This window comes from Triticum urartu, chromosome 7A, assembly GCF_056163025.1.
Source record: "Triticum urartu cultivar PI428250 chromosome 7A, HENAU_Tu73, whole genome shotgun sequence".
In the NCBI taxonomy this organism is placed as follows: Eukaryota; Viridiplantae; Streptophyta; class Magnoliopsida; order Poales; family Poaceae; genus Triticum; species Triticum urartu.
Window position 1 is genome coordinate 752338832 of NC_141879.1, and position 21560 is coordinate 752360391.

The following is a 21560-nucleotide window of genomic DNA, read 5'->3' on the forward strand; positions in this document are numbered from 1 at the left end:
CCGTAAGCTGTAGTCATAGATACAAACATATGCCTACAACTTTGCAGTAGTCATAGTCCTGCCATGTGGCAGCTCCTAGTAGCTCCTGGCCGAGGACTATGCCGAGGGCAAAGCCGTTGGCGTATGTGCTGACCAGAACAAAAAATAAGCCAACAAAAAGACTAACAGTTTATGGGTACAATTACAAGGCTGACAAAAAGTGTTATTAAAGGAAAACAACAGGGTTCACAACTTCTCATCGTATCTACCATTCTTAAGAAGCATGCTCGATAAATCACAATCAATACGTGCATGCAGTGATTCTAGCATCTCAGAAACTCCTCGTGTTAAATTCCTGGAAAGTGCGTCTCCTTAATTAGCTTTTGGCATTAATTCAAGGAGGTAGGCAACCAGACCAACGCATGTGGTAGTGTAATTTTTGCATGCCTCGGAACGTGGGTGGGTGATTGATCCAATTAATGGCAGCACTGATTCCGTTTCAGCACCAATGATTCATTCCCTAAAAAAATCCCACCGGTTCTTCTCATCTTCTCTCTCTCCAATATATACTGCGCTGCCGCCGACGATGCCTTCACGCGTTGTCGCCATCGAAGAGCTGCTCACTGCTTCCGGCTCCAGGCCTCGTGATCGTTTCCTTTCTCTCTACCGCTCACGGAGCCCTGCAATCCCCGCCGTCGCAGGTTATGATGGCCCAAGACTAACTCAGGCGTCGACAAGTTGAGCTGTACATGACGCCACCGCTGTCCTCCAAAATCACTTGCGCGAGAGGTGGGTGCTCTCCTTCCTCTCAATTTTCTCATATATGAACGTTATTTTTTAGTTAACTTGCATTGGTTTGATGCTCTGATTTGTGTGTGGTTTTCATGGTAGGAATCTCTTTTCCATCCCCAGCGACGTCCTCTGCGGCAACAAGTCCGGTCAGTCTCTCTCCCCCAAACTCATTTCTAACTCAACTACTGCTGACACATATATCGAGATGCGATGGATCATTGATGTTTCTTCAATCCGGTTGTTTTTTCTTATTGGAGGCACTAGATGGTGAAAATTTCTTCTTCCTTTTGTGTTCTTTAGGGTTGTGGAAAGAACAAACAGATGAAGCTACCATGTATTGTTCCCCAACAACTGCATCTCTCTGTCTCCCTCCCTATCACACATGTTTATTTAGTACAAATTCGGTACTTTTATTGCTCATTTCTGGTTGCTTTGTAGAATCATATCGCATATTGGGGTTCATTTCAGGTAATTTGTTCCCTATGAGTACTATTCCATTGTGAATTTTTTGGTGTCTTTCTATACCTGAGTGATACAATTGTGTGATTGACATTGTTTTTCTTCCCAATAATGCAGGGTTCTACTGTTGTCACAACAATCATCTACCTACATAAATGAAAAATAAATATGAAGCGACTCTTATAAACATACTTGTATTCTCTCTCAAATTTACGATAACTACTCCTATAGATTTACTATACATGATTTTTTTATAGATAGAATATTATTTGATTGTTCTGCTTCTAATAACAATCCAAACCACAAAGGTTTTTCTTGCAGAGAGATCACGTATGGGCTGTTCTCATTGCCCTTCAATTTAATTGCTCTTTGTTTATCTCACAAAAAAATTGCTCATTGTTTGCTGGTAGTGTGTTAAATAATACTCTATGTAGTAAAATGGAGTGCACATGTTTCTATTAAGTAACGATGGCATTTTGTATAGTTCGTTATCTTCCGCTCAATAAGTGGATCAAGGTGGAGAAGGCAAGATGATTACTATTTGGGCAAATTAGTATGAAGTATATCTTTTTCTTGCTCCGATGCACTTCCAATAGACAACCAAATGATATTATCTTGAAATATTATGAGAAAAATCTCATTACAATATATGTTACTTCTGTTAATGTTGGTGATGCATTCTATTAATTTTGTAAATATGGAGAAAGTCTACCATATATTAATTCGCATGACTTTTTATAGCATTCAAAGCTCCAAATAGACATGTATTTATATTATTTGTTTCAATTAATCTTTCTCACTCTATGAATCCTCCTATACACTGCTACAAATTCCCGCAGCAACGCGCGGGGTATCATCTAGTATCACATGTGTCTACACTGTGTTAAAAAATATGAAAAGTTACCACACACCATATATCACAATTGTTTGCTCTGTGCAAAAAACTAATGAATTGATCACGCTCCGAGTGTTCAGGAATATTCATGCAACAACAGAACCGCATGCCATAGGTGTCATCACCGTCCATGAGGGGGCAGGGGTGGGGGGCGGGGAGGACACTTCGGAGCCGTATATTGCCCCTTTAAATAGCCAACCACACTTTAATACATGTAAGGCACGTTCACGTCCTCTTCCTCCTTGGAGGCATTGTCTCGGAGACGGCCACAACATGGTGTCCGGTGTATAACAATATCTTCGCCGTGTTGTTTGAAGCATCTTCGCGGCATAGTTTGCTAAGGAGGCCATTTCGGGGCGCTGATTTCTGTTTGGCAACGATGATGGCGTTGAGAGGAGCTTTGGTCGTGGCTCGGGCTTCGGTAGTCAGATCTTCCCGGCGTGTCCGAGGGTGCTCTTTTGTTTGTTGCTTTGTAGTCAGAGCTGCAGTAACAATGATAGGCACTCGATGGTCGGTTACGAAGGACACGACCGACGCAAGTCATGCATATTTCCCTTGTGATGTTCGTCGTCATAGTCGAAACTGTCAGTTATTCGTGTTTGTGGCCTTCTGTTGTCATGTGCCATCATGGTTTCTATGCAGTTGTTTGTGAGTTGGCTTCGACGATGAAGGACTATGGTGAAGTCAGGGTCGCTCGTTGGGAGGTAACCGGTGATGTCGACGACACTTGCGACTACTCAGCGGATGTCTCTTCCTCTTTGTAGCTCTATGTTCCATGTCAATGGCCAGGTTGACCTTATGTGGGTTGGATCGTATCGGTTTTAGCTTGGTTTTCTGTCAATTAACCGAGCAATTCTCACTCTCTTCTTAATCAATAAAAGTGGCAAGTCTTTCGCCTCGTTTCAAAAACAAAAATTGGTTGTCCTCGTCACAAATGTAAAACCATGAGTAGAATTTTAACTCATAGCGTGTTATATCTGATGGGTTACTGAGTAGAGAATAAGATAATTTATTCATAGGGTTCTAATATTGTTTCTAACATGACGGTACCGTCTCATGAATTACACCTTTTTTCAAACAATTGTTTGCATTATGTATGATTCATTTCCAGCCTCGCCGCCGCCGCCTCCATCTCTGGCACTATCGTCGTTGTTGTTGCTGTACCAGTCGACATCATCCCAATTGATCTACTCATCCACGCACACCGCACCTCAGCCACAGCCGGGGCCTCCGATGCTACCGCCAACTCCGCAGTCTCCGCCGCCAAAGACCGGAGAGCCACGAGGTACCCTAGCGTGTCGTTGGAGTTGCCGTCGTCTCGAAGCATCACTTGCTCCAGTGGGACCTCCACCGCCGCTTAGGCAAGGGGCGGTAGGAGCGGTGGACGGCGTGCACAATAGGTGGCGCGGGCCGCACTTGTGCGCCGGTCGTAAACACCCACTGGAGGTTGTTGATAACCTCCGAGCGAGAGACATGAGGGGGAGAGAGAATGTGCCACTGAGCGAGAGAGAGAAAGAGCAAGAACGTCGGGGTGGCTGACCTGGGTGGATGGATGGCCGGTACACGGCGTTACGCCGGCATTAATGGTGACGTAGAGGCGAAGCGACAGGGCGGCACAGATACTATGCCTCGCGCGGGCCAGCGTGGACGCGCAGCGGCCGATCCTGCAGAGCATGCGGGCCGGCCGGCTGACTTGTCGCCCACTACGCGATGTGAATCGTTAACCAGGGCCACAACGCACAGAACGCAACAACAGGCGACACACATACAACCAGTCGTATTATATGTACACAGGTGGCTACCGGCGCGGTTGGGCGGGCCATGAGTTTTTTAGATATGACCATCATATGCCGGTTGTTACGAAGGGGTACGGCTTAAACTAAGTCGTCAATATGTGTTTAGGGGGTTGTATCGAAGCAGAAGTGATCGGAGAAAACGATGCATGGCGAGCAATCATGTCACTACACTGAAGGTCGATGAATGCTATACTGCCATCAACAATATGCTTCAAATTCAACTCGCGGCCGATCATAAGCAGCAACCTGCGTGACACTGATCTTGTCAATTTGGTTTCTAGAGTCCGCTATGTTCTAGTACTGGACGCGACACTGATCTTATCAATTTGGTTTCCCATAGTCCGTTCTTTTCTAGTAGTGGACTCCTTCACCAAGACGAATTCGGTTTGGTTACGCAGCATTAATAGGGCGAGTTTGCAGCCGGAGATACGTGTGAGCGTTCTTAGCCAGCAGATTATAGCAAGCCAACTCAAACAAGCACCAGCAACGATGGCCCATCCAATTACACGCCGACGGTATAACACGCGTGCGTCGGCACCGTGGATGCTCCCAGCCGATCTTCTACTCGAGATCGTGGCACGCTCTGATCCCTGGACCCTCGTCCGTTGTGCTGCTACTTGCAAGCTTCTTCGCCGCGACATCCTCAGCCCGCGATTCATCCACCGCGTCACCCAACAAGCTGCTCCGTGCATCCTCACCAATCTTTCCGCCGACGCTTATAAACCGCTCACCTTGGTGCATCCAGCTTCGCCCGCTGCCGCCTCCTTCTGCCATGACCGTCTTTCGGCTTTCATGTCGCATCGCGCCGCAAACTTGCTACGCCAATACCATCCAGTGACATCCCGCCGTGGCCTCATCGTCCTCAGCCCCCTCCGCGCCAAAAAGTGACCGAAATCAAAACACTCCTCTGACATGTGCGTGTATGACCCCATGACTGGCCAACAGACCTTTCTCTCAAAACCACCGGCCATTCGGAGTAAAAGAAACTTCCAGAATTACGTCCTGCGCAGATGGCATCAAATACTCCTTTATGCTACTCTTTGCCGATATCGATCCGCTGGGCATCAGAGTACATACCGCCACATCCTCCTCTAGAACGTGGGGGCCTGCCACTACTTGTGAGAGTCATCCTGACGTCCCTTGGTGGTTGATCAATAATTATACTAACCCTGCCATCCTCCATGGTGGCATCATCCACTGGCTAGCATACATCAACAGCCATATCCTGACATATGACGTTGGCACCAGAACGACGGGACTAGTGAAGCTCCCATCCCCCAACTTCAATGTTGGCAAGCTCCACTTGGCAACATCACCGGATGGTGTTCTACTTAAACTGATCGCTATAGATGGGTTCATGATATCCACGTGGTTCCGACTCCCTAGACCATCCGCAGGTGGTGAAGGTTGTTGGGGATTGGAAAAGAAGATCGACATACAGGAGAAGGTATGGTCAGTGTGCCCTCCCACTCCTCCTGGCTGTGGTTCTAAGTTAGCCATTGCGTTCAATGGCTCTGGGAAAAGGACCGGTGACGTGTTGCTTTTGTGGGTAAGTAGGCAAGGTTACCGTGGTATGCTCGTAGTTCTTGATTTGGAAATGAAGGAGATGCATAGAGAAACTTCTGACTTCTTATTGTTGGAGATTGACCTACCATCGCACCTACAACGCATGAAAGTGTTTCCTAGCTAGCCGTCAAATATGTACGACATGATACAGATTTTTTTAACATCTCGACCGGAATACTATTTTTATCACTCCATATGTAAGCTATGTACTTTCTTTTAGATATTTATTAGTCATAGATATACGATCTACATCCTTAGCTTGGATTTTTCTTATTGGTTTTTAGACTGACATAGCACCACCCTGCCCCAACCAAGAGGAACATTATGACGAACAAGAAACACTAGCCTTATCAAATTGGTGGCTGCTAGGACTCAGCCGACTGATTTGGGGAGAAAATCAATCGGTTGCGCTGCCGTCTGATCAATACATCGCACCACCAAGTATAGGTTGGCCCAGTTCGAACTCCTATCCCTACCCCACACAGTGCCCCCTTCCACAGTGTCGCTCGTTGCCAGCCGCATCACCCCTTCGCTCATCTGCTCATGCAGCCATGCCGGCCACAGGCTGCGGCCATGCGACGGCAACTGACGTCTGCTCTCACTCAATCAGCGTCCGGTGACGGTGGCCCACAGCACCTCGACGTCCCGTGCATATCTCGGTGCCACACTCTTATACTAGTGCAGAAAAGCCTAACTATGGAGTCCAAAAATAGCCTTGCTGGCGTGGAAGCTTGACGCCATCAATATGGCGCCATTGTTTAGAAATAGTGGTTGCATTGGAGGCTACGCCAGTAGTATTGTACGTGTTGCTGGCTTGCCATATTTGCAGCGCTAGCAGTAAGCTCATCTTAACTCTGGCGTGCATCCTTGGCCAACGCCAGCAAAACAATTTTTGTTAAAAACAATTTAACAGAGGAGGCTCATAAACTTAACAAGTTAAGTAAACTTCACAAAAGGTGCTCATCAAGCTACTACTTAGTTAAGAAATAAGCTATAAATCCCATGTTAATTAGAAAATACTAGCTCTTGATCTCGTGGATCTCTTGAAATTAATGTTACCTAACCGTTAAATCTATGTAACATCTATAACTTGGTGGGCCTAAAAAGACACGTGACACATGTACACATGTACTTATGTTCAAGAAAAAAAAATTTGTACACCCCCCAACGTACAACATTAAAAAGGAAACGAAAAAATGAACTGTCACATGTCGTTTTATTATATGTTTACCACTCAACTGTCACATGGCTTGAGATCCAATACATGTACGCATCTACATATGTTCAAGGGAAAAAGATAGGCACAGTCCGCGAGATATAGCACTATTTAGGAAAGAAGGAAAAAATGTTTGGACTTTGACATGGCTTGAAATCCAACGTGTGCCCCCACCGTGAAAGAAATAACACATCAGCTGTCCAAAATAAATTAGACTCTTCCGTGAAAAAAAAAACTAATTAATGTGTTCCACTTGTGGAAAGAAAGGATTGACACTTACATGGAAAAAAGGACATGCATGTCCCAGTTTTTGCATCGCATGCATGTTCCATCTGTATAAAATAAAAAAAACACAAAAATTAGTGCATAGTGCATATACGTATTACATGAATACGTATATGCACTAATTTTTGTCACCTGAGAACACACATACATGATGCTTACGAAAAAATGATTGTGCTACTACGAGACGATTTGAAGCAGACACTTGCTATGTATTTTTTATTCATCGGGCCATGACAGTATAAAGAACACATAAATAATCAACTACATCCATGATCGTAGATCAAGCAATCACACGCTTCATAGCGGTCATGCTATGAGACATGCATGTGAATGTTCCCGCGCAATCAATCCCCAAAAACCGACACACACATGATCATCGGCAGCATGCTTATATATGGTCCAGTTATGAAAAAAAAAATAGGCAGTTCTACAATCTTCTTTAATATTTTGAGTATTTAGGTTCATACCATTAGAACATTCTTCAGATTGCAAAAAAACACTAGGCATTTTTCGGTATCTTGAAAGGACAAACCTGGTGGTAGCGGTTTAAATTTAAAAACCGATTTAGTCAAATTTAATATTGTCTAATTTTCATATTGTAATTGATAACCTTTTTGATATGTTAAAAGAATTTGGTCATGACATAAACTTAAATTTCTACTCATGATTATACGACATGACTCTATACAAAGGACAAATCAGCTGGGTCGCATGCAGAGCTTTACTTTAACACACTGATAACTAGACAACTACATACCATATGAATTTAGCTACTGTTAGCACGCAACCAAACTTCGCTTATGTGTACTGATCTAATTTTCAAAGAGATTGTTTCATACGAGAACAAAAAATTAGCATATAGGTTAGTAAAATATAAACGGTGCTACGTGTAGGCATGAATTACTTTGACCGAACGATAACAACACTACTGATTATTATAAAGTGTAAAAATGTATGAAAACATTTTAAAAATTATTAACTAAAGAAACGATACACTAAACATTAACCATGTTATTCTTATGAGAGAGAAAAAACTCCATGATGATCGATGTAGAAAAAATAAAACACACCGGTTATTCTTAGGGATAGTGTCAAGGAATTAGAATGTAATTCTACCATAATATGCCAATAACCTTACAGGTTAGCTCCAAAGGTGAACTAGATAGAATTGTTCAAATGGATTTCAGGTTGATGGCTGGAACTATTTGAATATTCCATGTCAATAAAAGGACATCAGACACAAGATGTGCATGAAAGAGAAGAATCACTGGAGGGTAATTGCACATGTGGCTAGAAAAGGAAGGAAAATGATACTCCTATACAAATATCAAACAAAGAAAATAAGTTCATTATTAGGAGAATTCAGTGCTAAGGTTACATCTTCTTTATCCGCAATCCAGATCTAAATATTTGTATTTAAATATATTTAAAGAACATTGAATATAACAGATGACCTTTGAAAATGTCATAATACTAATTCACCCATAATTTACAAATTTATTGTAGACATTACAAAAAGTGTGTGATATTTATTTGAAAATGTATTTGTAGTGCTTATAAGATGGACTGTTTCATATGGCACAATGTGAATATCCATGAAAGCATATGTTTAATATCCATGAAAGCATATCCTGAAAATGATGCCCTCACACTTACGAGGGCCACTCTGCTAGTTTGTACAAATAAATCAATTTCTACTAAATATCACAGTACTAATATAAAAAAATAGCACTATCCATTCATCCATTCATCGATCAAAGAGATATCATATCCATTCATCCATTCATCCATCCATCTAGCACTATTTATTTCTACTAAAAATAAATTTTCTGGTTTACATCCGGCGACATAGGAAGACGCACTTGGGGAGGGGAAGAAGATTCACGAGGGGAAGAAGATCCACGAGGGGAAGAGGGGCGATCTCACCTTCATGCCGGAAATGGCGGCGACCACGCAGTTTCGACGGCGAAGAGCGGTGTGGTCGGGCGGCGGCGGCGGTGCTGGTCGAGAGGGGAGGACGAAGAAGAGAAGGGTGATCGATGTGAGTTCGTAGTGAATCAGACTTACTGGTTTGTACTGTACAACGCTTTTTTTTCCTGCCTAGGGTTAATGGGCCACGCCATAAAAAAGGTAGCACACATAAAATAAAATTAAGAAATATCGATGGCATGCAAGAAACAGTATATGCCAGCGGTATGGTAGTAGCAATGTCATACCAAATTGTCCTATTCCACCATTATTTGAAAAAATAGTGCTGGCGTTGTTGGGAATCGGCCTGCCACCAACACAAGTTATGGAACTTTTTCCACTAGTGTTGGCTGCTGATGACATGGTCGGCCTTGCAACGCTCGTGGCAGTTAAGCACGCATCCTTGCACCGCCGACGAAATCTTGTGGTTTTGAACGAGCGTAGCATTGCAGCAACCTGCCGCCGATGAGATCCGTCATTGCAGCACCATGAGCAGAAGCTGCGTTGCAGCATCCACCACCAAAGAAGATCCGAGATGACAACACCAAAGACAAAGTGTTGTATTGTGGCATCCTCCGCCGGCGAGAATCCACGGTGGAAGCACCATGACTACCGCCGAGATCCGCGGTTGCAGCAGACGGAGAGATCGTGTAGTTCCTGGAGTGAGGGTTGCATTTCAGCATCGGCGCCAGCAAGATCTTCGACATGGTCACACCGTCGTGCTCGTACTGCTCAGCAGTTGGAATAAAACCTCGGGCGCGGCGCTCTCGTCAACATCGGGCACTCCCACAGCGTCGTATGACGCTGCACTAGAGCGCTCTTCAACACCAGGCTCTCCCCTCTGCAACACCAAATACGCTACACTAAAGCGCTCTGCAACACCGACTGCAGGGAGGCTGGCGCGGGGGAGCTGCTGGCCAGTGCGGGCGTTGCCGGTCAATGGCTGCTGGAGTGCTACAAGTCGCTGGCGGGTGCGGCAAGCCACCCCACGGCTGTTCCCAATGAGCACCAATGACGAAGAGCTGAGGTAGACAGGTGATCACAGAGGTAGGAGAAAGAGGAAAAGAATCGAGTGGGCTGATGACGACCCGGCTGATTCCTACCCTCATACAATTATACGGTCGATTTCAAGAGTTATTCTTTAAAATTTCATACAATTATATAATGAGGTTTATTCACACAGGGCGTTGCTCAGTAAGCTATATACAAGACTGAATGTAAGCTATACAAGCCTATACCCGCGCAGCGACACGCCACACACTGCTTATAGTACAAAATGTATATTGTTGTATTTCTTTATTAGTAGGTATAGATATATGTTTTGAAACAAAATTATTTATTTTCAGATCACACATGCAAGCTTACTAGTGTGTGTCTTAATTAGAGGAATTAAATTAGGGACAAATTCTACATTGTTTATAACAACGTAGACATCGTTAAGTAACAAATATCTTTGGTTGTGGGAAATAACAAAGGCACCACGCATAGCGTGGGCGGCCGCTCATACTCTTCACCCTGTGCTAGGGTTTCTCCTGCCTCGCGTCAACGCCATCGCTGGTCTAGTTTTAGCATCATGGAGGCGCGGTGGATCATCGTCCTTGCCAGTGAAAGGGCTCCGTTTTCTGATATTTTTTTAAATTTTGTTATGATTTGTGTCCTACTTAGAGATACGAGAAGGAGACGGCTCTCTGCAGGTGGAGTAAGGTCCACCCCGTTCTAGCATCATCGCAGGGCGTGTAGGGTTGCTTCCGGTGGATTTCATTGGATTTGGTCGGCATTTGTCTTCGGTGGATAAACGTGGATCCGGTCTTCTTTTATCTGTGTTCGTGTGTCTACAGGTTGGTAACTTCGATCTACACTTCTTTTTATCAGCGACGGTTGTTGTTATGGTGCGCTGGTCCAATGAGGCCTTAGCACGACGATTACCCAACTGTGCACTAAAACAAGGTTTGACCGGCTCCGATGAGGTAGGGGCGATGACAGCGGCACGCCTTTGGCTTGCTCCAATGCCTGTAGTCGTTGCTAGGTGGTCTACGGATCTGGATGCATTTTTACGTACAATGTTCTTTGTAACCCCCCCCCCCCCTTTCTTTTTAGTTTGCATATAAGATTTGGTCAAAGTCAAACGTCAACTTGACTAATTTTATAGAAAAAAATAGCAAGATTTACAATATGAAATCAATATTGTTAGATGCATCATGAAATTAATTTTCATACAATATAGCTTTAGTATTGTAGATATTGATATTTTTTTCAACAAAGTTGGTCAAACTTTACAAAGTTTGACTTTGATCAAATCTTATATGCAGACTAAAAAGACATGGAGGGAGTACTATGTTAACACTTAATGAATAGATTGGAAGTTTTGCCTGTAAAATAAAAAATATCAACTTGGCTGTGCTCTTGGCGAGAGATGACCAGATAAGCACGCCCCCGTAAGTTTAGCTCACAGGGTGTTGCGGGCGTGACTAAAAACGGAGAGCCAACTCGCGTACGTGATTGAGATTCACGGAAATTAGAAAAGGAAAAGGTACGTGTTTGAGGCAGACTCTTTCGAGCCCGTCGTGTTCCCCAACCAAACTCGATCGCCTTCCCTTCCTTTGGCCGGCGCACATTATACATCTACCGCGTCCGGGGCCATGGCGCCCAGGAAACGCCGCCCAAACAACCCATGCAGGCTGGCCTCCCCAACACCATCGACCCTCCCAGCGGATCTCCTGCTGGAGATCATCGCGCGCTCGGACACCATCACCTTCGTCCGCTCCGCCGCCACAGGCAAGATTCTCCGCCATCGCATCCTCGAACCCTCCTTCATCGGCCGCGTCACCCAAGAAGATGGTATCATACCTCCTTGCATACTCGCGTTCCTCCATACCGAGAACCAGGAGGTCGTGTCGGGGGACCTGTCTATGTTACACCCGATCACGCCCACTACCATGTCCTTCATTCATAATTTCATGTCTCCCTTCGTATCGCGCTACCTGGACGACCTCCTGGGAGACTACTATCCGGTGACCAAGACATCCCGTGGAGGCCTTGTTCTCCTTGGTGCTGGTCCTGGAAGAAGCAGCTGCTCTGTCCTGTGCGTTTACGACCCAATCGCTGGTCACCGGACCTTCCTCTGTGCATCCCGAAACATATGGGATGTTTACCAAAGTATGTCTTGCTTACTGCCGCCGACGGTATTGGTTGCTCGTTCTTGCTATTTGTAGGCGATCTCGAAAGATCTACTGGCTCCAATGGAGACACTACACGCTCCATCAAAATTCAGGTCTTTGCGTCATCCACCGGTGCTTGGGGGACTGTCTCGACCTATGGTGGTTTTTTCTTGCAGCGGTGGTGTGAAACAAGCCGGGACGCCGCTGCAATCATTCTTTATGGCGGCATCATCCACTGGCTGGTGCAACATGGCAGCGAGATCATTACCTACAACGTTCGCACAGCAGAGCCAGGCATGGTGCAGCTCCCAGCCACTACAAGAAACTTCAAAGCAGAGCAACTCCACTTGGGGTCCTACTCCTTGCCGGACGGACACAAGCTATTAAGGATGCTCGCCACCGATGGTTTCCAACTATCCATGTGGCATCAACTCCCAAGCGGTGATTGGTCTCCAGAGGCCATGATTGACATGAAGGAGAAATTACGGATGCTGGACCTGGACATCCCTCCCGACAGTCATGTGCTTTCCATCATCAATTGGTCCAGTGAGGGCGGCAATGCAGTGTTGCTGAATATAACTTACAAGCATTTTCCTGATAGGGGCCCAATTTCTTGTACTGTGTCCGTCGTCCTTGACTTGGAGACTAAGAAGATGTCCATGGAACATTTGGATCACTACTCAGATCCCTCCTCCCTGCTCTTGGAGATCGACTTTCCATCTCGGTTACGAGCCATGAAAATCTTTCCCCTAGCTAGCTAGGTATGCTACTAAGCTTCACCTGGTCATTCTGCTCTATGTGTAATGCAATGATTGAAGTGCGGCTAGACTATATTTATTTATTTGAAAATGTCAGCTTTGCTTGTATTTTTATTTTTGAAAAGGATGATAACACCATTTTAGTAATTATTCATCAAGACCTTATAAAGTAATACATCAACAAGTCTGAAGCCATCTTGGCAACACCTGTCGCTACTCCTATCGACTAGATGAAGGGGTGTACATTGTGTGAGCCGTATAACTTACAAGCATTTTTCTAATGGGGGCCCAATTTCTTGTACCGTGTCCATCGTCCTTGACTTGGAGACTAAGAAGATGTCCATGGAACATTTGAATTACTACTCAGATCCCTCCTCCCTGCTCTTTGAGACGGACCTTAAATCTCGGTTACGAGCCATGAAATTTATTCCCCTAGCTAGCTAGGTATGCTAATAAGCTTCACCTGGTCATTGTGCTCTATGTGAAATCCAATGATTGAAGTGTGCTAGACTATATTTATTTCTTTGAAAATGTCAACTTGCTTGTATTTTTTTTAAAGGAGCATGGCCTCCGGCCTCGGCATCTAGGTGAAGCATGCAGCTATTTATTAATTATTCATGAAGACTTTACAAAGTAATATATCAATAAGCCTGAAGCCACCATCTTGACAACACCTGTCCCTCCGATCCGCCTCTTTCCTCGTATGAACGGCCTCGGCTTCGTGCATGCGCGGCCGGCTTTGTTTCTTCTCGCCTCACCGGCTAGCAGATCGATCTAGCTCCTAATATTGCCATGGATAGCGTGTTGACCATGTGCCTTGCGTCTCCACACTGTGCAACCTTGTACGCCTCCCATCATTGCTATGCTCCCGCGCATATATGACCTCCCCATCAGCGACAAACTGAAAATATGTGGCCTATTATACGCCACTGGGAAGTTTGTGGGTGTTCAATGGCGACATCGGTATAAGCTTGCGGTTGAGAAATCGTGGAGGAAGTGCTTGACCAAGGACCAGGTGGTTGAGAACACGGTGCCCAACAATGGCGGGATCTTTTTCGTGATCTACTGTTTGCCAGGAGCACACTTCCAGCCTGTCCGAAGCTCTTTCGCAAGCTTTCGTTGTTTAATTAGTTCATCCATTAGCACTGATGATTAGAGATTGTTTAGGTTCACCACATAGCTAGCTTGATTTCTCACCGTCGACGACGAGGGTGATGCACTGGTGCTCAGCTCGCTCGGCCATGGCCGTTGTGCTGGCCGCCCGATATACAGGAAGAAAACCGTTACATGTATATGCGAGCAAGGAGCCGATTGCAATGTGCTACAGCTTGACGACTCGTGTGGGGGGCATCTGGGTTGCCAGCCGTGGGATGATGCGGTGTGACACATGGCTGTTGATGGGATCTGGTATGCACGGATCAATTTGGAGACGGGATAGACAGTATTTTGTTTCACATAAAAATATGGTTAGGTAATGAATAGTCTGAGAAAATGGAAGGAAATCAGCACACCAAACATAGATACCGCAGCAGGATTTTATACCACATTCAAATAATGTAGATAAAATCTCTCTATCTTGTTAGTTCTGGACAATTAACAATAGGAGAACAAATAAAGTAATCGAATATCAATCTCATGCACACACCAAGAATAAAACGGTGGCAAAAAGGACAAAAGGATGCGTACAGATAGTATTATTAATAGCACAAGGACTCCATTGTTTTTACAGTTTTGTTAGAACTCATCTAGATAAGATATAATTTGGTCTCATTCATCTTTTATAGCCATTGGATGTGATGCTATAAAATGCGTGTATGCAGACGTGGGTTGTATCTGTTCTTGTTTTCAAAGTGAATGAGACCAAATTATATCTCATCTAGATGTGTTCTAGGTACTCCCTTGTTTTTATAACATTTGCATGCTTATTTTCAAAATTTTCATTTGGTTCACCCAAAAATAGAATAATTAATTTTTCATTTCTACACGCAACATTTGCTCATCGGTTCTGGCGGGTGGAGGGGGGCACACGGGGTCACAGGCAGGACACTTGCTCTTGCACTCGTCCTCCGAAAAGAAGCACGGTCCACCCTTCAAATTCCGGCAGCAGAAACAGGGTTCATAAGGGTCAGTCTTCCCAGCGTTACAAATGCTTTTGATGCAGAATTTTACGATAATCTTGCTGTCGTCCAATGACACTGCGTTGATGGCCGTCGTGGTAGCTCCGGCATGATCCACTTCTAGGTAGCTCCTCCTTCCAGCCTCGAAACGACCTGTTGCATCGAACAAATGTTACATGTTGGTTATTAATACGATAGTTACATATATGGTTGTGCGCATCAATCAAAATCTAAATCGTATGGATAGGTTGTAACCTCCTTTTCTTTGAAGTAAAAAGAATGGTAGTATTGATTTTGATGAGGTATATGCAAGCTTACACTGCGCGATAGATGCAAGACATCCTATGAGGAGCAAGGTCGACACAATTGTTATCTTCATATTGGATCGATCTTTACAGCCGGCACACCAAGTGAAGTACTCTTACGAATCAGAATTGAATTGATCGGATTGTGTGTGAGCTGATGGTGGCAATGGTAAAGCCCCTTCCTCGCGCTTGGATATATAGAGGCCGTTGGGGCAGAAATCAATTAATGGCTAATTAATTTGTAGATCGCACAAACACAGTAAATGCCTCTGATTGTCCGGTGACCAGCTCGAGATTAATTGCGTCTAATAGGAAAAACTCAAGATTAATTAAGTTACCAAATGTCAGGTACTCAATCAAAGCGAGGTTAATTAAGTTGCCAAATGTCAGGTAATCCATCCATTTTTACAAGGCCTAATTCCAAATTTCATTTCTCCCGCGAGCGGTCCTCGGGGGAAACCCTAGCCGCCGCCCCTCGTCGTCCCCCCCCCCCCCCCCCCCCCCGCCGCCACCACACAACGTCGCCGGGCAAAGACCGGCCGGCGTTGGTGGCGGCGGGGATCTTGCCCCTCCTCTCGCGGTTGGCGTCCGGCGCGGGACGGCGCTGGGCTGGGCGGGGCCCAGCGGCGCGGCGGAGGGCGTGCTGGGTGGCGGCGGCCCTGCCTGGCGGCGGTGCCTGCGGCTTGAGGCCTCTCCAACGCGCGGCGGCTGTGGCTTCTCTGGCGGCGGCGCGAGTTATCCCGGCGGCGGCTTGGCGGCGTGGCGCGGCGGAGCTCCGGCGATGACTCGGCGGCGGGCTGGAGGGCTAGGCTCCGTCCAGTGGTGCTGCCTCCGCGGCGGTTGCGGCTTGGGGCCCTGGACCCCGATCCGATCTGGATTTGGTGGTGCCGGGGTCTGGGCCATGGCGGCCGGCGAGGCATGGGATTCGTCGGGGCTTGTCGGCCTCTAGGCACCATGGGGGTGCCGGCGGCGACGCGTGCCCGGCGTGGTGAGATTGCTGGACGTGGTGGTCATCTTCTATCCGAGATGGCCGGCCAGAGGCTTGGTGATCGGATCTCGAGATCCATCATCTTGTCCCGGCTGCGAGTAGGGGAGACATGGTTGCCGGTGAAAACCGAGCCGACGGCAGGCGATGGCGGCGTTCTCGCCGTTACCTTGATGAAGGCATCGTCGTGTAACTATTGTCGACCCACTCGTGCTGCTCCGGGGGAAACCCTAGGATCTGGTGTTCCAGATCGGACGATGGCGGCAGTGCGGTGTCGTTTCTCTCTTGGGAGCATCGTTTGCGGAGCAGCGCTGGATGTCAGAGGCCGGAGGTGGAGCGGCTTCGTCTTGCACGGAGCTTCGGTGGTGATGTCAAGTCATGCCTGACCGACAGGTGCTACGCTTTGTCATGCCTGGTCGGCAGGTGCTACGCACGACAGATCTTCCAAGGACTTCAAGCTGTGTCGGCTGGTGATACCTGGCAGTATGGCACTGAGGTGTATCAGTGGCGACTGCGACGTGCTCAGCTATTTGCGCGCAGGGAGGAGGTGCCGTTTGGCGCCGTGATGGCGTCGACGATAGCTAGACCGAACAAGGTTGATGCATCAGTACAGTTCTGAAGATGGAGCGATGGCAGTTGGCGGCGGCGGCATCTGAGTGCACGCCGGACCGGTGAGACCCATGCCCGGCAGGCGTCCTGGATGGGTTCTCAGGTCTTAGATGTTAGGTTTGGCTGCGATGTCTGTTTGGTATTAGGCCCAGGCTATCTACGCCCCTTCATCAGCTGGATAGAGGTGTTTAGACGGCGGCTTTAGTCTTACTGTTGTATTACTTTGTAAGGTCTTGTGAGAATAATTAATAAAGTGGCCGTATGCATCGCTCAGATGCAGAGGCCGGGGGTCATCCTCCTTTTCTAAAAAAAAAATTCTCCATATATACAAGGCAGCATGTAAACTTCAATCTTCTCTCGTAAGGAGTGCTCACAGAGGCAACTAATGTCATGCATGCACGCGAGCTGTCATCTTTTGCCATGCGAGCCAATGCATGTCAAATTTGATACGTGAGAAAACGAAACTACTTTGTGGATGACGTCCATGGCCGATTTGTGCACGATACATAATCAAACGATGGTGTGGATGTTTCTTCCTAAAACCAATGGCTTGATCAACACCATCGTTCATAAATCGGCCAGCGGACATCGTGTGTATAGCAGTGCTGGTGAGAAAATAACAGGCTTACAAGGAAAATTAATACGAGGAGAGAGAAATATATTAGCATAAACAATGGAGGGTTTGATGATGGGCTTCTAAATGAATATCAGTCCTTTACACCGGTAGGCTGCACCGGATAGAGATCCCTGACGAACGGGGAGCTCTCGAGACATCTCGTGTGCGCCGTCGGTGGACCCTGCGAACAAAGCATATTTTATTACATTTCACTTTTTGAAGTATGTGCCCTATACCATTATTTAACAGTCAAAAGCATTACTTGTATGAGGAACTTTTAATTAGCCAATTGTTTTTTTTTGGAAAGGCCTACGTACATAGATAGCTTAATTAATTTAAGATATGCCTACATCGTCTGCTAACAAGAGAGAAATAAAAGAGGGAGGGGAGTCCAACCACACAAATGGTGGATCATCCCGCCCTTGTTGTGCTAGTGCAAGAGCTACAAATTTTGATTCTCTATTACAATGCTCAATATATAGCTACGTTCCAGAAGTCCTTCAACAAGCTTCTGCATTCATCAAGGATCGGTGCACCGATCATGGAATGTCCAGTATTGTGTTTAATAGCTTCAAGCACCACTAGATTGTCCATTTGTACAAAAATAGAATTGCACCCAGTAGATTGAGCTAGTTTCAGTCCTTTAACCAGGGCAGCCGATTAAGCCAAGACAATATCTGCAACATGCTTGAGTTTTGATATAGATGCTGCCACGAACATGCCTCGGCTGTCCCTTATATCGCACCACAAGAGCCTGAGTGCTCAACTTCAGAATAAGATGCGTCTACATTCAAGTTTAAATATCCCAGTAAAGGCTTCCTCCAACAGTTCAGCATATGTGTGGTCACCGGTTTCGAAGCTGCTCTTACAAAATTGAGTGCTAGGGCTTGAATCGCCGCGGACGTGTCATCAGGAGTTTGAACGGCATCTTACTTCCTGGACATTGTTGCCAGACATAATTCCTGGATACTGTGCATTATTATCTGTCCAGCTACCAAAAGAACTGTCCGACGCAATGATTGGCATATACATTTATACACATAAGAACTTCCATCAACAAAAATGCCCAGAAAAAGACAGAAGGTAGTGGAATCTGAACTTTTAACGTACAAGGTGATAATACAGATGTCATTAAGAAAATAAATACATCTACCTTCACAAATTTACCGCTTGTTGGCTCATTCCCTCCTGTATTCTGAACACGGGGCCAAAGGGGGGGGCATTGCCCCCCTAACTCTAGGAAAACTCTTAAGTGTACCTTATTATTGGGCTTAAATATTCTATATTTCTCATAGTTAATGCTTAACTTGTCTTTTTCGCCCCGTCAACTCAGATTAGGCACATCAGCCATATTTATCAAGCTCTGCGACTAGCTATGTTATTATCGTGTTATCAGTTTATCACACATCCTTACTTGTTGCTATTTCTTACTATTACTATCATTGGTGGGCTAGGTGCTACTATTTCTCACCTAGCCCACCATCCACCGAGTCAACTACTCCTCCTAGCCAACTACTAACCTCCCGCATTGTCCGTGTTACTTCACCGGTGGCCCGTTTTCTGAACAGTGCCAAATGTTTAGTCATCGGACATGGTTGCTACTCAGAATTCAATTCACACAGAGGTTTCATGGCAAGCCATCACATAGAAATTTGCGGGGCGTGACATGATAACATTGCACCGATGGAAGTGATATGGTGCAACAACCTACACATTATAGCATAAAACGATTGCGTTATAGCTATTAGAATTCTTTAAGAATGATCTACCTTTTGTTACTTACAAACACAAGTCTACATAATCCCTATACTGGCAGCCCAGTTCCATTGCCTAACTAAATTTGGACAAGGTAAGAAACCACAACATCCCAATGTTTCGTCTAATATATGCTGATCAAATTTCTATAGTCTTTTTTTAAATAGAAATTTAAAGTGATTATTCTGATGAAAAATGGAAATCTTGAGGTTACCCATAAGTGCTAATCAAAATAGGATAAATGTGTGCTTCATTAATCCACTTGAGTTCATGCATCACTAGTAGAAAACCACCCATTAGTCCCGGTTCGTAAGGGCCTTTAGTCCCGGTTCATGAACCGGGACTAATGGGTCGTTACTAATGCCACCACCCATTAGTCCCGGTTCAAACACGAACCGGGACCAATGTGCCTCCACGTGGCCCTGTGCGCCGAGCCCAGTCAGGGGGCCTTTGGTCCCGGTTGGTGGCTCCAACCGGGACCAAAAGTCATTTTTTTTACAAAAGTGGCTGCTTTAGGGGTTTTGGGGGTTATTTTTAGGTTGTTATTATAGCTAGCTAATAGAGAGAAGTGTCCTCTCTTATCTTCGTCCTTGGTTTATCAACGCTGCTGCTATGTTCATTGCACCCGCAGATATAACATGCTCATGCATGCTTTGCATCATACATCATATATATATATATAATAACAAGTCCTACTAATCATGCATCATCATACAACTTCTACTCGTTATTAATAATAAGTCTTACGATCATCATCCTCATAGTCATCGAACCCAACCCTACATAATTGTTCTTAGCACATGATCATCAGTATCAGGTAGGACCTACACCCTTAAGGTAAAATAGCATAAAACAATATAGACCCTGACTCTCCATTATGAAGAATGGCGATCATCCTGTCTCCAATTCTTGCCCTTCGCTGCTTATTGCTTCCAAGAAGCTCCTTACGACTGTCCATACATTTTTTCCATTCTTTGATTGTTATGTCTCCATTTCTTTTAGAAACCCAGTATGGACAGTTGAGATTCGTAGGACGACCTGGTCGTATGTTCAAAACATGAAGGCTACCATGCGTATACATCAGATGAGGCACACAATGGTTCGGGATTATATGTTGAAAAACATAGTAATAACTTCGTAGTTAGCAATGATGTACTAGTTTTAGAAGTGTGCAAAAAGATGCACGGATGTTGTAATAGTAAAAAAAATCTTACCAGGGTATCTCCATGGTAGTTACCGTAGTTCAACACGTGCACTTGTGGCACGTATTGACCATAATGTTGAGGAGTTTGATTGTAGATATTGTAATTCTCAAGATCAGTACAAAATCCGACCAGATGATTTTTCTCCTGATAAGTTAATTCGGAGCCTTCGGTGTAGTACGTTCTGTCTACCATCTTCCGCACATTCTTTGAAGAATGAAAATAAGCTGTCAATGGAGATAAGTTGTGAACTATATATTTTGAAATAAACAATATAAATTACTTAATAACTATGTTTAGCTCACATGAGGGAAGAACTGAAGGTGTATCCACAAGGACCCAAATCGAAGGTGTCTCTTGCTCAATTGTAGGATCACCAAGATCCATGGTGACAAGCATACCCTCATCAAGACCATACATCTTGCAAAATGCATCCCAATTTTTGCAACCAAAATGGGTTACACTCTGAGCATTGTACAGCTTTACTTGAAAATCCACACCATGATGGGTACTTAGGATAATTTTTTTGGTTTCGAAACTTTCATGGTCTTCAAAACCCATCCTCTCCAAGACATAGCGTCTTGCAAAGCATGGGATCAGCTAGTCGAATTGGAAAAGATGAAAAATACACGTTAAAATAGTTGAAGTCGTGCTTAATTACGAAAAAAACTATTGTCGTCGTTGCGTACCGTATGAACATCGCAGGTCTCCTCGAGCTTAATGCTGAAGCGCCGATCTTCGTCTAGCTCAATGAACCTGTCGCAGATACCTCGGTCGTCGTGGCACCAGTCGCACTCCCCCGGGCGGTTTTCGTCGTCCGATGAGTACGACATTTCCGGCCTACGTTCATAATTCAAATATTAAACTAGATCATTATTATTAATCACGGGTTGACTATCGATAATCGATGTACGTACGTAGCTCCTCTTTCATTCCTGAATGCATTATTATACCAAATTGTGTAGCACACGGGAATGAAGGAGAACTTATCCAATATGAGCATTCAATAAGCAAAACCAAATCATAAAATAAGCAAAACCAAATCATAAAATAAAGTATAGTATTCAAATTAGCATGCATTCAATAATTATAAGCAAAA

General features: G+C 45.1%; 1 protein-coding gene and 1 pseudogene across 1 annotated transcript; one reads left to right on the forward strand and one right to left on the reverse strand.

Moving 5' to 3' along the window:
- Positions 1–4410: 4410 nt before the first annotated feature.
- On the forward strand, positions 4411–5611 carry LOC147962832 (uncharacterized; annotated as a pseudogene).
- A 14480-nt stretch (positions 5612–20091) lies between these two features.
- Positions 20092–21294, reverse strand: LOC147962833 (uncharacterized). The gene is made up of 4 exons (XM_087537852.1): positions 21151–21294; positions 20767–21061; positions 20475–20688; positions 20092–20371 (listed from the first exon to the last, which is right to left on the reverse strand). The coding sequence occupies exons 1-4, from the start codon at positions 21292–21294 to the stop codon at positions 20092–20094; spliced, it is 933 nt and encodes a 310-aa protein (XP_087393978.1).
- Between the last annotated feature and the right edge of the window lie 266 nt (positions 21295–21560).